A 14,203-nucleotide genomic window follows, 5' to 3' on the forward strand; every position below is an offset into this window, starting at 1 on the left:
TTTTTCCTTCTGAGTGTTACACTGACTTCAAATGCTTTCGAGTTTTAAGGGGGAAATAAATAGGGCCTCGTCTGCCTGTGAGTGTGATGCAGTGCTCCCCTCTCAAAAGAAATAATCATACCATTATCCCTGAGTCTCCTCTTATTTTTGCAGACATTTGCGCAGAGCCTCCTAGCTAAGTTGGGACTCAAACCCAGGTTTTCTGAATTGTGGAACTTGAGCACTGGGCCTTAAGAACTGCACAGAATGCCTTCAGAAGTCAGGAGGGACTCTAGTTTTAGCTAAAGTGCTCACATTAGCTAGCAATAGGAATAAATGTGTGATTTCTCCTCTGTGGGCCTCAGTTTCCACAGTTTCTCTGTTCTAGTTGAATAATTTGTCAGCGTTATCCAACTCTGAAATTTTAGGTTGTATCTTTATTTCTGCACAAGTATATGCATCCTGTGATTCTAGGGTTAGCCTAGTAGTATATTTTTGGCTAGTTGAAGCTAATGGCCCAGAATATTTTCTTTTGGTGACCTTGCTTCAAAGAAAAGCAGCTTGTAGTAAATGGAGTAATATTAAGTAACAGTGAAATCGCTTGGAGATTACTGAATCAGAGCAGTGAGGTAATACTGAAAGAACACTGAACTGAATGAAAGCTGAGATCTGTGGGATTGGTCGGAGTGTTGACATTAACTCATTGTGGGACCTTTAGGCAATCACGTGACCTATTCTGGGCCTTAGTTTTCCCATTTATAAAATCAGAACATTGAATTAACATGTCTGGTTACCAACTGTGCTGTTCCACGTTCCATTCCTAGAGCAATCTGCTGCTGTTGAACTTCCTATTCCAGGATCCAGACAGATCATAGTGGTGTTTGTGTTCATTGCCTAGGAGTATTTACCACTAAATGGATGGATTGTCTGGTATTTCTAAGCAGAGCACAGACTGTGACTTCTGACCAAGAAAAACAGTTGCTGCATCAGCTCCGAGAAATCACCAGAGTCATGAAAGAAGGAAACTTCATTGACAGCTCCACTCCAGAGAAAGAAGCTGAGCAGGCCCCTTACATGGAGGGCTGGAAAGGTACACAGCGTCTTCTCATTCATTTGTTAGCTCTCGGTCCCGAAAAGGGACCTTGCAGACTTTTAAAAAATCAGCTTTATTACTGAAGTGTAATGTATATACAGTAAAATTCACCAATTTTCAGTGTATAAATGGATGAGTTTTGACAGATGTATAGAGTTGTATAATTACACCACGATCGTGATATAAAAGATTTCCATCATCTCAGAACGTTCCCTCCCCCTTTGCAGCTAATTCCCTCCTTCTGCCCATGGCGACTACTGAACTGTTGTCTGTCCCCGTCATTTTACCTTTTCTATATAAGTAGATCATACTGCACATGCTTTTTTGTTTCTGGTTTCTTTGAGTTAGCATAATGCTTTTGAGTTTCAGGTGTTGAGTATATCAGCACTTTATTTTTTTACTGCTGAGTCATATTCTTTAGTATGGATATACCATGATTTGTTTTTCCATTTGCCAATTTAGGAACATTTGGGTTGTTTCCAGCTTTGAGCTGTTATGAATCAAGCTACTATGAACTTTTGCATATAAGTTTTTGGACATATATTTGTATTTGGGGGGCTTATACACCTAGGAATGAGATTTCTGGGTTTTACGGTAAGTGTATGTTCAACTGTACTAGAAACAGTCAACTGGCTTCCCAAAGTGGCTCCGCCATTTTGCCTTCCTGCCAGCAATGTATGGGAATTGTAGTTATTCCATATGCTTGGTAACATTAGGTAGTATCAGTCTTTCTAACTTTAGCCAATCTAGTGAGTGTATAGTAGTAGTAGTATCTCAATTGTTACTCTAATTTGCGTTTCCCCAATGACTAATAATGTTGAACATTTTTTCATGTGTTTATTTGCCATCTGTATATCTTTGGTGAAGTGTCTGTTCACATTCTTTGCCAAATTTTTAATTGGGTTGTGTTCTTATTGAGCTGTAAGAGTTATTTATATATTCTGGATATAAGTTCTTTATAAGTTATGTATTTTGCAAATATTTTCTCCTAGTCTGTGGCTTGCCTTTTTATTTTCTTAGCAGCATCTTTCAAAGAACAGAAGTTTTTTTATTTTGATAAAGTTCAGTTTCTTTTTTTCTCACGATTCACACTTTTGTGTGTTTAGGAAATCTTTGCCTAACCCAAGGTTTGTTTAACCACCTGTGTTTTCTTCCAGATAATGTTATAGTTTTAGCTCTTACATTTAGGCTTATGATCCATTTTGATTAGTTTTTACGTATGGTGTGAGGTGTCAGAGCAGAGATTAACTTTTTTTCATATTGATATTTAATTGTTCCAGCTTATTTTGTCACATTTAATTACCTTGGCATGTTGGTTTTAAATCAACTGACCACGTATGTATGGGTGTATTCTGGATTTTCTGTTCTGTTTCATTGATTTATGTGTCTATACTTATGCCAATATCACAGTGTCTTTATATTAAGTCTTGAAATCAGGGTAGCACAAGTTCTTCAACTTTGGATTTTTTTCCCTTTTATTTCAAAATTATTTTGCTTATTATAGACCCTTCATATTTTTATATAAATTTAGAATCAGTGTATCAGTTTCTACAAAAAAGCCAGAGAGGATTGATTGGCTTTACATTGAATCTTTAAATCAATTTTGAAGAATTGGCATTATAACAATATTGAATCTTCCAATCCATGAACCTTTTATATCCCACCATTTATTTAGATCTTTAATTTCTCAGCAGTGTTTCGTAGTTTTCAGTGTGTAGGTCTTGCATCTGTTTTGTAAATTTATCCTTAGTAGTTTATACTTTTGATATCGTGATACTTCAAAATTTTTAATTGCTTATTGCTACTAAATAGAAATACAACTTATTTTTGTATTCTGACCTTGCATCCTGCAACTTTCCTAAACACAGTTAGTTCTGGTAGCTTTTTAAAAAAATGTTTCTTAGGATTAAATTTCATAGAATTTTCTACATAGACAATTAAATTATGAATACAGTTTTATGTCTTCCTTTCCAATGTATATATCTTTTATTTATTTTTCTTGCCTTATTGAACCAGTGAGAAATTCTAGCACAAAGCTGAATAGAAGTGGTGAGAGCAGACATCCTTACTTTACTGATATTAGGGGGAAAGCACTCACATATTCTCCATTAGTGTGATGTGAGCTATTGGGTTTTTATGGATGTTCTTTTTCAGGTTGAAGAAGCTTCCTTCTAGTCTTGCTTTGCTGAGTGTTTAAACATGAAGGGGTATTGATTTTTTTTCCCCCTTCTTCCGCCTTCCCCCGACCCCACTCTAGTTCAAGCCGTTGTTTCTCAGTCTAGTTGTGTAGGACACAGCTCCCTGGCCCTTGCTGGTATTATGAGCCTTGCGCTCCCCCAGCTGAGGCTGTCGGTCCCCAGTCGTCAGTCGGCCACTCACAGCAGCTCACGGCAGCTCTTGCTGGCTGTCAGCCACTCATGCTAGCTACTGGGGCTCATGGCAGCACTTGGTAGCCCAGGGCAACACTCAGCAGCCTGCAGCGGCTCACGGCAGCCCAGCTCCAGGGAGAGCTGTTGTTCACAATTTTAGCTGTAGAGGGCGCAGCTCACTGGCCCATGTGGGAATCGAACTGGGAAACCTCGGCATTAGGAGCATGGCACTTCAACCACCTGAGCCACTAGGCCGGCCCCGAATTTTTGTTGATCAACTGAGATCGTATAATTTTTCTGTCTCACTTTGTTAATATAGTGAATTACACTGATTTTTAAATGTTTAGACAGCTTTACATTCCTGGGATAAATTCTACTTTGTCATGATGTTATATATGGCTAGATTCAACTTGCTAAGGAGTTTTTATTTCTGTGTTTATAAGGGTATTAGTCTGTGATTCTCCTTTCCTGTAATCTCTTTGGTTTTGATTTCAGGGTAATGCTGGCCTCATAAAATGCATTGGGATGTGTTTCTTCTTCTGTTTTCTGGAAAAATTTGTATAAAATTGCTATTATTTCTTCCTTAAATGTTAGATGGAATTCTTCAGTGACACCATGTGGTCCTGGAGTTTTCTTTGTGGGAAGACGTACATAACTATGAATTGAATTTCTTTAGCAGATATAGTGCTATTCAAGTTATGTGTTTCTTTTTTACTGAGCTTTGATAGTTATATATTTCAAGGAATTTCCATATTTCATCCAAATTTACTATTAATATAAAGTTCATAATATTCTCTTATCTATTTAATGTATATAAGATCTGTAAGGATGAACCCTGTTCTATTCCTGATACTGACTGGTAATTTGTTCTTTCTCTAAATTTTTTCACTAATCAGACTGGCCAGAGGTGTATCGACTTTGTTGATCTTTTTAAAGAACAATATTTTGGTTTCATTGTTTATTTTTGTTTCCCATTTCATTGATTTCTGTTCTTTACTATTTTCTTCCTTTTGCTTACTTTGGGTTTAATTTGCCATTTTTTTCCCCTTAGTTTCTCAAGATGGACACTTAGATTCTCAATCTGGTTTTTTCGGCCATTATTTCATTATATTTGGCCATGATATCTTTCTGTCCTCCTGTTTCTCCAGTTGTGCATATGTTAGACCTTTGATATTGCCCCACGTGTCATGTACAGTCTATTCTTTTTTCCAGTCTTTTTCATGCCATGCTTAATTTTGCGTAATTTTTCTTGCTCTGTCTTTGAATTTATTTTCTTGCTCTGTTTTCAGATTTATTTATTTACTTACTTACAGCATAAGTTTTATTTAATATGTTTTATCGTAAGATCTTAATTTAGATCTAGTTTCTATATATTAAATAAATAATTTAACTATTATTTAATTAAAAATTATATATGCTCATTGGAGAAAATGTATAAGATAAAATAGATTGCAGGAAAGTAGTTATGGCTGTTATTTTTTTCTATTCACATCTATCAGTTACTGAATGAAACCAAATTTATTAATCTTCTGCTCTGTATTTTTTTCATTTTCAATTTTTTTTGCCATTTATAGTTTAGTTTATTGGGGTAACATTGGCTATTAACATTATGTAAATTTCAAGTATACAGCTTTATAATATGGTATTTGTGTATTTCACTGTGTGCTCACCACCCAAAGCCTAGTCTCCTTCCGTCACCACATCTTTTTCATATCTTATTTCTCTCATATATTCGTATTTTCTTCTACATTCTTAAACATATGAGGCATATTTATAACAGCTTCTTAGTAATCTTGGCTGCTGCTCTTATCATCTATGTCATTTTTTGGTGTGTTTCTGGTGATCATTATTTTCCCTTGTTATGAGTCCTAATTTCCTGTGCTTTTTGCATGCCTGGTCAATTTTGATTGGATGATGGGTGTTGCAAATTTTAATTGTTGGATGCTGGCTTTTGCTTTAGTGCTTTAACAAGTATTGGACTTCTTTCTGTCACACAGTTAAGTTACCAGAAATCAGTTGGTTCCCTTAAAGGCTTGTTTCTAAAATTTGTTAAGGTGAGTCCAGAGCAGCCTTTACTCTGTGGCTTATTTAGCTCCCCAAGTAAGGCAGTGCCCTTCTCAGGAGTCTGTCTAATTCTCCACAAGGTCTTTCCAACCTGGCTCCTGCAGACGTGAGCTATTCTCAGCTATGTGTGAGCTCCAGTAGTTTTTAGGTCTAATGCTTTCAGTAGTTATTTTCTTGGCCTTGGATAGTTCTTTCCCACATATGCACAGATGAGAGCTCAGCTAAAAACATGAAGAGTTCCCTCTGAAGATCTCTGGATCTCTATCTCTATGAAGCTCCTTTCTTTCTAGTATTCTTCCCCATAAATTCTAGCTGCCCTGGCCTCCCTCAATTCTCATCTGTCTTCCCAACTCACTGGGCTCTTCCCAACTGAGACCACTGGGCTCTGTTTACCTTTTCTCAGGGATCAGGCTACACTACCTATTATGTAATGTTTAAAACTTGGTGCTTCATGTTCTTTGTTTGGTTTTCTAGTTGTTTAATGGAAGGAGTCTCCATGTTTCCATAATTGCCAGAGCAGAAGTATGAGCCTGCACATTTAACAGCATAATGATTCCAGATACACTAAATAGTTAAGGATGGAGGAGAAGAACCTTAAAAAATTTAGAAAAAATTGTTGCAAATATGTACTGGCTCTTTAGCGGGATGGGACTTTTTGAGCATAAAAGCAATGCAAAATCCATTCATAATAAAAACTCTCAGAAAAATAGGAATTTCCTCAACTTGACAAAAAAGAATCTATAGAAACCTACAGCTAACATTACACTTACTGGTGAAAGATGAATGCTTTTCCCCTAAGGTTGAGAACAGGCAAGGATGACTTCTCTTATTCAGCATAGTTCGAGGTAGTACAGTAAGGCAAATAAAGGAGGGGAGGAAGCATACAGATTAAAAAGGAAGGAATAATACTGCCCCTATTTACAGATTCCATGATTGCGTACGTAGAAAACCCTGAGGAATCTATTTTAAAAACTCCTAGAACTAACAAGTGAGTTCAGCAGGGTTGTAGGGTACAAGATAAACATACAAAAATCAATCGTATTTCTGTATCTTAGCAATGAACACATTGACATCAAATTAAAAATTTGACATCAAAATTAATTTTTTATCATTCAAAAAAAAGATTTAGGTGTAAATTTAACAGAACACGTGCTGGACTTCTGGGCTGAAAACTATACAATACTGATGAAAGAAATGAAAGAAGGCCTAACTAAATGAGAAGACATATTATGTCCATAGATTGGAAGACTCAAGTTAGTACAAATGTCAGCACTTCCCAAATTGGCAAACAGGTTTAATACAATCCCTGTCATAACCTCAGCAAGATTTTTTGTAGATACAGACAAGATTGCTAAAATGTATATGGCGAGACAGAAAATAGAATAGCTAAATAATTTTAGAAATGAAAAAGTGAGAGGAATCAATCTACCTGATTCTATAGCTAAGGTATTCAAGACCATTTGACATTGGTACAGGAATAGACACATACATAAAAGGAACAGAACAGGGAACCCAGAAGTAGACCCACACAAATATGCACAACTGATTTTTTACAGAGGTGCAAAAGCAATTCATTGGAGGGAAGATAGCCTTTTTAATAAATGGTGCCGGAGCAATTGGATATCCATAGCAAATAAATAAACCTCAACCTAAGTTCGACATGTTACACAAAAATTAAAAATGGATCACAGACATAAATGCAAATTATAAAGCTATAAACCTTTTAGAAAAATATAGAAAATCTTTGGGATCTAGGATTAAGCAAAGAGTTTCTTCAACTTGGCATCAGAAGCTCAATTCATATAAAGACAAATTGATAAACTGGACTTATCAAAATTAAAAACTTTTACTCTGCAAAAGATCCTGTTAAGATAATGAAAAGACAAGCTGCACAGTGGGAGAAAATATTTTCAAACCATATACCCAACAAAAGACTTATGTTAGAATATGTAAGTAACTCTCAAAAACAGTAAAAATTAAACATTCCAGTTAAGAAATGGGAAAAATATATGAACATACATTTCACCAAAAAGGATATAGAGAAGGCAAATAAGCACATGAAATGATGTTCAACATCATTAACCACTAAGGAAATGCAAATTAAAATCACAAGGAGGTACCACAACACACCTATCGAATGGCTAAAATAAAGAATAATAACACCAAATGCTGCCGAGGATGTGGAGAAGCTAGATTCACTCATACATTACTTGTTGTATGTAAAATATTTAGTACACCCACTCTGGGAAACATTTTGGTAGTTTCCTGAAAAACAACATGCAACTACTATACAACCTAGCAGTTGCACTCCTGGGCATTTATCCCAGAAAAATGAAGACATGTGTTCACATAAAAGTTGTACCTGAATGTTTATAGCAGCTTTATTTGTAGTAGCCCAAAACTGGAAACAACCCAGACATCCTTAGCAGGTGAATGGTTAAACTGTGGTGCATTGATAGCTATCGTGGTGTGCTACTTAGCAATAAACAGCAATGGACTGTTGATACATTCAGTAACCTGGATGGATTTACAGATAATTACGCTGAGTGAAAAAAGAAACTAATTCCAAAAGGTTACATACTGTATGATTCTATTTATATAACATTCTTGAAATAGTAAAATTACAGAAATGGTGAACAGAATAGTTGCCAGAGGTTAAGGAGGGAATGGGGGCAGGAAGGAGTAGGTGTAGTTATAAAAGGGCTACATAAGGGATCCTTGTGGTGATAGAAATATTCTGTGTATTGACTTTATCAATATATAATGAAGGTCTGACAATTACATTCGCGAACTCATTCTAGAAAAAGTGCTACATACCTCATTGCTGAATATCACTATGGTCACCTTCAAAGTACTCCCCTTGGGAAGCTACGCGCCGCCGCCAGCACCTAGTCCACCTTTCAAAGCAATTTTGGAACTCTTTTTCTGGAATGTCCATCAGAGCTGTTGTCGTATTACCCTTGATGTCCTGAATGTCATCAAAATGTCTGCCTTTCAGTATTTCCTTTATCTTCAGGTAAAGAAGTCATTGGGGGCTAGATCAGGTGAGTAGGGAGGGTGTTCCAACATAGTTACTTGTTTCCCGGCTAAAAACTCCCTCACAGACAGTGCCGTGTGAGCTGGTGCATTGTGGTGATGCAAGAGCCACGAATTGTTGGCGAAAAGTTCAGGTCGTCTAACTTTTTCACACAGCTTTGTCAGCACTTCCAAATAGTAAACTTGTTAACTGTGCACTTGGTACAAATTCATAATGAATAATCCCTTTGACATTAAAAAAGATTAGCAACATTGTTCGCAAACTTAATTGTCAGACCTCGTACCCTGGGCGTGATATTGTGGTAGAGTTTTGCAAGATGTCACCATTGGGAGAAACTGGATAAAGGTTTACAGAGGATTTCTGTATTATTTCGTACAACGACAATTATATCAAAATAAGAATAATTTTTTTAAAGCAACTCAGAAAACTATAAGGGAAAAGATAGTATAGCTTGAATACACAAAAGTTTTACCTTGTATAGATCAGAGACTATCACAAAGTTTAAAAGCCAACACTATATTGGAAAAATATTTGTAACAAATATGACTGAAAAGTTATCTTTAATGATGAAAAATTCTATAACTAATTTAGAAAAGTGATTATCTTCTTGTTTAAGCAGTGCACAAAAGAAAAAAATGCAGCTGGCTACAAAATATATGAAGTATTTCAATCTCACTGGTAATCAAGGTGAAAATTAGAATTCCATTTTTCCTCTAAATTATAAATGTTCATTATATAACCTTGTTCCCAAATACAGTACAATCCTTATCACATTTATTTTCTACCTACCTCTTAGGTGTTGTGGAATTTTAGCTACAAGTGATAATAACTTTTAAAGATATTAGCCTTTTCTGATATAAGTGTTTAACAATGGCATTAAATTTCTAACCACATTATCAATAATTACTTATTTTACATTGATAATTCTTCTTATGGTTCACCACTTTCTTGTATACAGTATCTTTCGTGACTTTAAATATTTGATTAATTTTTGTATTTGTCAGAATACTTCCTTAATTACCTCCCCCCCATATAGAGTACTTGAATATCTATATGTGTCATTTTTTTATCTTTATGCAAATAATTGTTTGGCTGGATATAAAATTATATGATCATATGATTTTTAAGTCTGAAAACATTACTGCATTCTCTACTTTCATTTGGTGCTGAAAATGAGAAATTTTATCCTAGTCTGATTCTTTTTCTTAATAGGCAACTTGTTTTTAGTTAGCTAGTTTGTTTTCTGTCTGGAAATTTGTATTATTTTTAATACTTAAAATTTGAATTTGGGCAGGTTCATTGACATATGTCTGAGTATGTATGATTGCGTGGATTTTTTCGTAGTGTTTTTACCTAGCATTTAGTGAGTCTTTTGCATCTGAAGTCTTTAGCTCAAGGGTATGTTCTTTTATAATTTCTTTGGTTGTTGCTTCCATTTAACTTAATCTGCCTTCTTATTCTAGAATTCCAGTAATTCTAAGATTGGATATCCTGGATCAGTCTTCTACGCAGCTTATCTTTTTTCTCATAATTTCTATTATATTTCTTGGTCATGTTTATCTTTGTCCTAGGAGAATTCCTCAACTTGGACTCTGATACAGTAATTTGTTTTTTAGCCATGTCCATTTCTATCTGCTGTTTTCTTCCTCTATTAAGCTTAAATGTATTTTGTAATTATGACTTCTAATAGCTCTTTCTTATTTGCTGTTTGCTCCATTTTTTATACTGAAGCCTGACTGGTTTTATTGGTACAATAGCCTTCTGAATATTACTGGTAATATCCATTTTAAGTTGACTGACATTAGCGCTTGCTTCCTGCATTGACTGTTTTTCAGGGTCTCTTTACATAGTTTGCTTAGATTGGTTCCCCAGTTTTAAGCTGCTGTTTTCCTCATAGGACCACTGGGGATTTTTGCTTGCTCATATTTGTCATGACGCTCTTGAGTTACCCGTAGTATTAGCTGACATGGACTGCCTCAGCAGTTGTGAGAGGCACTGTGTGGTTTTCCTCAGCAAGCCTCCCCGTCTCCAGCCAAAGCAGATAGGCATGGAAGTCCAAAGGTAAGCTTCGTTCTTGGTGTGGGAAGCAGGCAGGAACATGCCGGAAAATGGACTGAAGTGTTCTGTGGCTGGAAGCTAAGTAGCAAGTAGGCGTCCGCAGCCCCTGCTGTTGACCAAGGAGGCGGTGAGGACGTTAGGTAGCTAAGCTCCGTGTTACCTAGCATTCCGTCCGCAGTAAGGTAAGGCCGGAAATCAAGACTGCTTTGGCCAAGATTCTTACCATACTGCTGTCAGTGATGGTGACGATGTGATAAGATGGACAATTTTTTGCATCACTAGTAGGACTAAAAATTTACACCATTCTTTTGGAAAGTAATTTGGTAGAATTTTTTTTTTAAAAAAGGGCTTTTTTTAAATTAAAGTTTATTGGGGTGACAAGGCTTCCAAAATGTTCATTTCCTTTGGTCTGTTTTTCATATTTCTAGAAGTGTATCTTAAAGAAATAGGAAAGTAGACATGGATTTATAGTCAAAGATCTTAACTGCTATGTTACTTACAATAAGGGAAAATTGGAAAGAATATCTTATGGAAGAGGCATGGTAAATCATATAAATTATGTAGCTGTGTAATGGGATATTTATTTTACAACCAACTTTAGAATGCCTGATGACATTAAGAAATGCTCATGATATATAATGTTGAGTGAAAAAAGTCAGGGCACAACATTTTATATGCAGTATAAGCCTTCTTTAATAAAAAAAGAGAAATACATACTTATATGTGACAGAAAGGCCAGAAGTAATACAACAAATTATTATCAGTGGTGGGATCTTAGATGATTTGTTTTCTTTTTATAACTTGTATTTTTCAAATTTTCTACAATGAGACTGTATGACTTTTATAATTAGAAAAAAAACAGTAAATGTAAAAATATGTCTCCATATTCTCTACTGCACCAAAAAAGACCACGGCTTTTCAGAATTTGTAGGCAAAAAGTGGTTTACGTTAAGAGTTGAATTTGCCGATTATCATAATGTGCAAATGGATTTGGAATTCTCCAGCTTTCCACATTGTGCAGTGAGCACGGCTACGGTTGCCAGCACTGGCATATGAGCTCCACGCGGCCATCTGCTGCGCAGGCGAGGCGTGGCTGACACAGATTTATTTCATTTCATTCTTTAATTTGGCAGCGTTTTCTCTTATCATAGCTGGGATTCAGTACCAGTATTTCTCACTTTGTTTACCAGTGTATTGTTTTCTTTTGTTCCATTTTATGAAGATGAAGAAGCCAACAATGGAAATTCTGTCTCTGAAAATGCAGTGCTTGTCCTTGGGGGTCTTGGGCATGTTTTGCTAAAGCGCTGTTTCTCATACTTACAAGCCATTTCAACTGTTTTGATTAGTAGACAGCTTTGTGGTGTATTTTTCAAAGAGCTTAGCTTTCTTCTCCCCACGCCCATCCCCGACCCCCGAAGATTTGGAAATGGTTCCACATAGAAATTATAAACATTAGCCTTGAGCTATGCTCTCTCCATCTGGTGTTGGGTACTTTTTTTTCTTTTTCTTTTTTTAACTGAAGGCTCATGTTGTCTGTTTAATCTTCATCACTACTGCAGAAGTGTGAGACTTACACTCTGCCCCAAGCACCCTGCACTTAAGGGATTTTCAACTGAATTGGTTTGTATTTCAAAGAGCACTGGGGTAGTTAGCCAGACCTCTCCGAATTTACTCAAGTGAAACTTTAGAACTGTTAGTCATCTGAGAGATTTCTTGAATGGATTTGTTGGGATGAGATGGCTGCTGCCTGAGAAGCTTCTTTGAGCCTGACACTTTATTTGGAAGAGACATTCTTTGTAAGACTTTATGCTCCTTTTCTCTCTAGGTTACCCTGAAGAGACTTATCCAATTTATGACCTTTCAGATTGCATCAAGCGTAGGCAAGAAACAATCCTGGTGGATTATCCGGACCCAAAAGAGCCCTCTGCTGAAGAAATAGCTGAAAGAATGGGAGTGCTAGAAGAAGAAGGATCTGACCATTTGGGTTGGGAAACGCCTACTGACCCCAGAGCCCATGAAGATAATTCTGTTACCTCGCGTGACCCAGAGCCAGGAACATGTTCCTGCTGTCTTCATGAAGAAGAGGATCCTGCTGTCTTGGCAGAGAATGCTGGATTCAGTGCCGACAGTTACAGGGAGCAAGAGGAAACCACCAAAGTGTGGCCCCAGGACTTCAGAGATGAGGGGCAGGGCACCAGCGCCGACAAAGCAGATACAAATGACACACTGAGGAGGCGGAACCCGCAGGGCTTAGAGTGAGAACATCCAGTTTGGTGACGTATCCGTTACTCTGGTCCCAAGGTGACCTTTGTCTCCTGTCAGATTTCTATCCTTGGTCCTGTACCCTGCACTTCATTCCCTGTGTTTAAGTATCATAGCCAGTCAGGTCACGACCGTGGGTATCATATATTCTTCCTGGTGCTCACATACCTGTCACCTTGTAAAACATCATAGAGATTAGTAGGAATACAAGACAGCTTCCCTCTTTTTCTTCCTGACTTTCCTCCATGAGTTAGTAGTTGTTTGATCTGTCGTAACTCCAGGTGGGACCACTCAGGGCAGAGGTCCGACTCTGCTAGGAGTAACAGAAGGTTTACCTGTGAACGAACATCAGCTTACACATGATGAGGACTTAAGGTTGCAAGAGAAGATTTCAGAGTCCAAGCTGCCTTATTCTCTGGGCCTTCAGCAGGTCAGTGGTCCCCTAGGTTCACAAAGAGAACACTTTTGTGGGGATGATGGCACCAGAGCAGGGTAGGACTCTGCAGTCTGAGCTTAAGGCCCTTCCTCTCAGCAAGGGCCGTGTTAGGAGTGCTGGTGCCTCAGATCCGCTTTTCTGCAGAGGAGGAGAAGATTCCCACGGACCTGAAAATCAGCTCGGAGACCTGTTGGGGAACTGACTGCTCTGATGTTGGCCTGGATCTCTAGCTTCCTTTGTCCCTGTTCTGCTCCACAGAACTGCCAAACCTGTGTGCCTTTGGTCTTCAGCGGAGACTTTAGTCCTTGCCCCGCAGAACCAAGGCTTGAGGTTGCTGAGACTCGGGAAAGCTTGCCCAAGAGTGGTGGTCCTGCCATGAGGTGATCAGAAGCCCAGGGAGCCAGGACGGGGAGAGAACTTTTACGGGCTCTTACGGACTCTTACGGGCTCTTACGGACAATCCTGGCCTAGAAGCTGTTTCTGAATGCTGTGCCCTCTGGGAAGTTTGTTTTCACAACCACATGAATTGAAACAGAAATGAGGCCTGAGCTTGCAGACAAAGTGCCAACCTAACAGGGAAGTTGCACTGTGTGGCAGAGAACCAAAGCAGCAGTGCCCAGGGGAAGAGACATTTATTTTTCCATATTCAGATATCTGGGTCTTAGGTAGCTTAGGACTGGGAGGAATTTGACCAACTTACAGGCTTAGTCTCTCAGGTAGTGTCTGTCATGTGTCTTCTTGGGACAAGGTGGCACCATACATTCTATCTAGTAAGGATGCGTGAATTCAGTTTACATGTAAGACTGGAGTTTAAAGAGGACACATTCTTGAGGGCGTTCCTGGTCATGAAACGTGGAAGACTTGCAATTTAAGAAATTTTGTAGCTAGATACGGCTTGTAGAGTT

At 37.7% G+C, this 14,203-nt stretch overlaps 1 protein-coding gene across 9 annotated transcripts in view; it reads left to right on the top strand.

Annotated features, from left to right (window-relative positions):
- The window catches only part of RIC3 (RIC3 acetylcholine receptor chaperone), a 40,737-nt gene extending 27,175 nt beyond the window's left edge, over positions 1-13,562 (top strand). For 4 of the 9 annotated variants that reach the window (XM_033119284.1, XM_033119288.1, XM_033119290.1 and 1 more), the window contains 2 exons: positions 921-1,069; positions 12,426-13,562. In XM_033119284.1, the coding sequence (XP_032975175.1) occupies positions 921-1,069; positions 12,426-12,859 (583 nt within the window). In that variant the 3' untranslated portion in view covers positions 12,860-13,562. Of the gene's footprint in view, positions 1-877; positions 1,070-12,425 lie in introns of all 9 variants that reach the window. The other 5 variants (XM_033119285.1, XM_033119292.1, XM_033119287.1 and 2 more) reach the window with 3 other exon arrangements.
- The last annotated feature ends 641 nt before the right edge of the window (positions 13,563-14,203 follow it).

The sequence above is a fragment of the Rhinolophus ferrumequinum genome, chromosome 11, assembly GCF_004115265.2.
Source record: "Rhinolophus ferrumequinum isolate MPI-CBG mRhiFer1 chromosome 11, mRhiFer1_v1.p, whole genome shotgun sequence".
In the NCBI taxonomy this organism is placed as follows: domain Eukaryota; kingdom Metazoa; phylum Chordata; class Mammalia; order Chiroptera; family Rhinolophidae; genus Rhinolophus; species Rhinolophus ferrumequinum.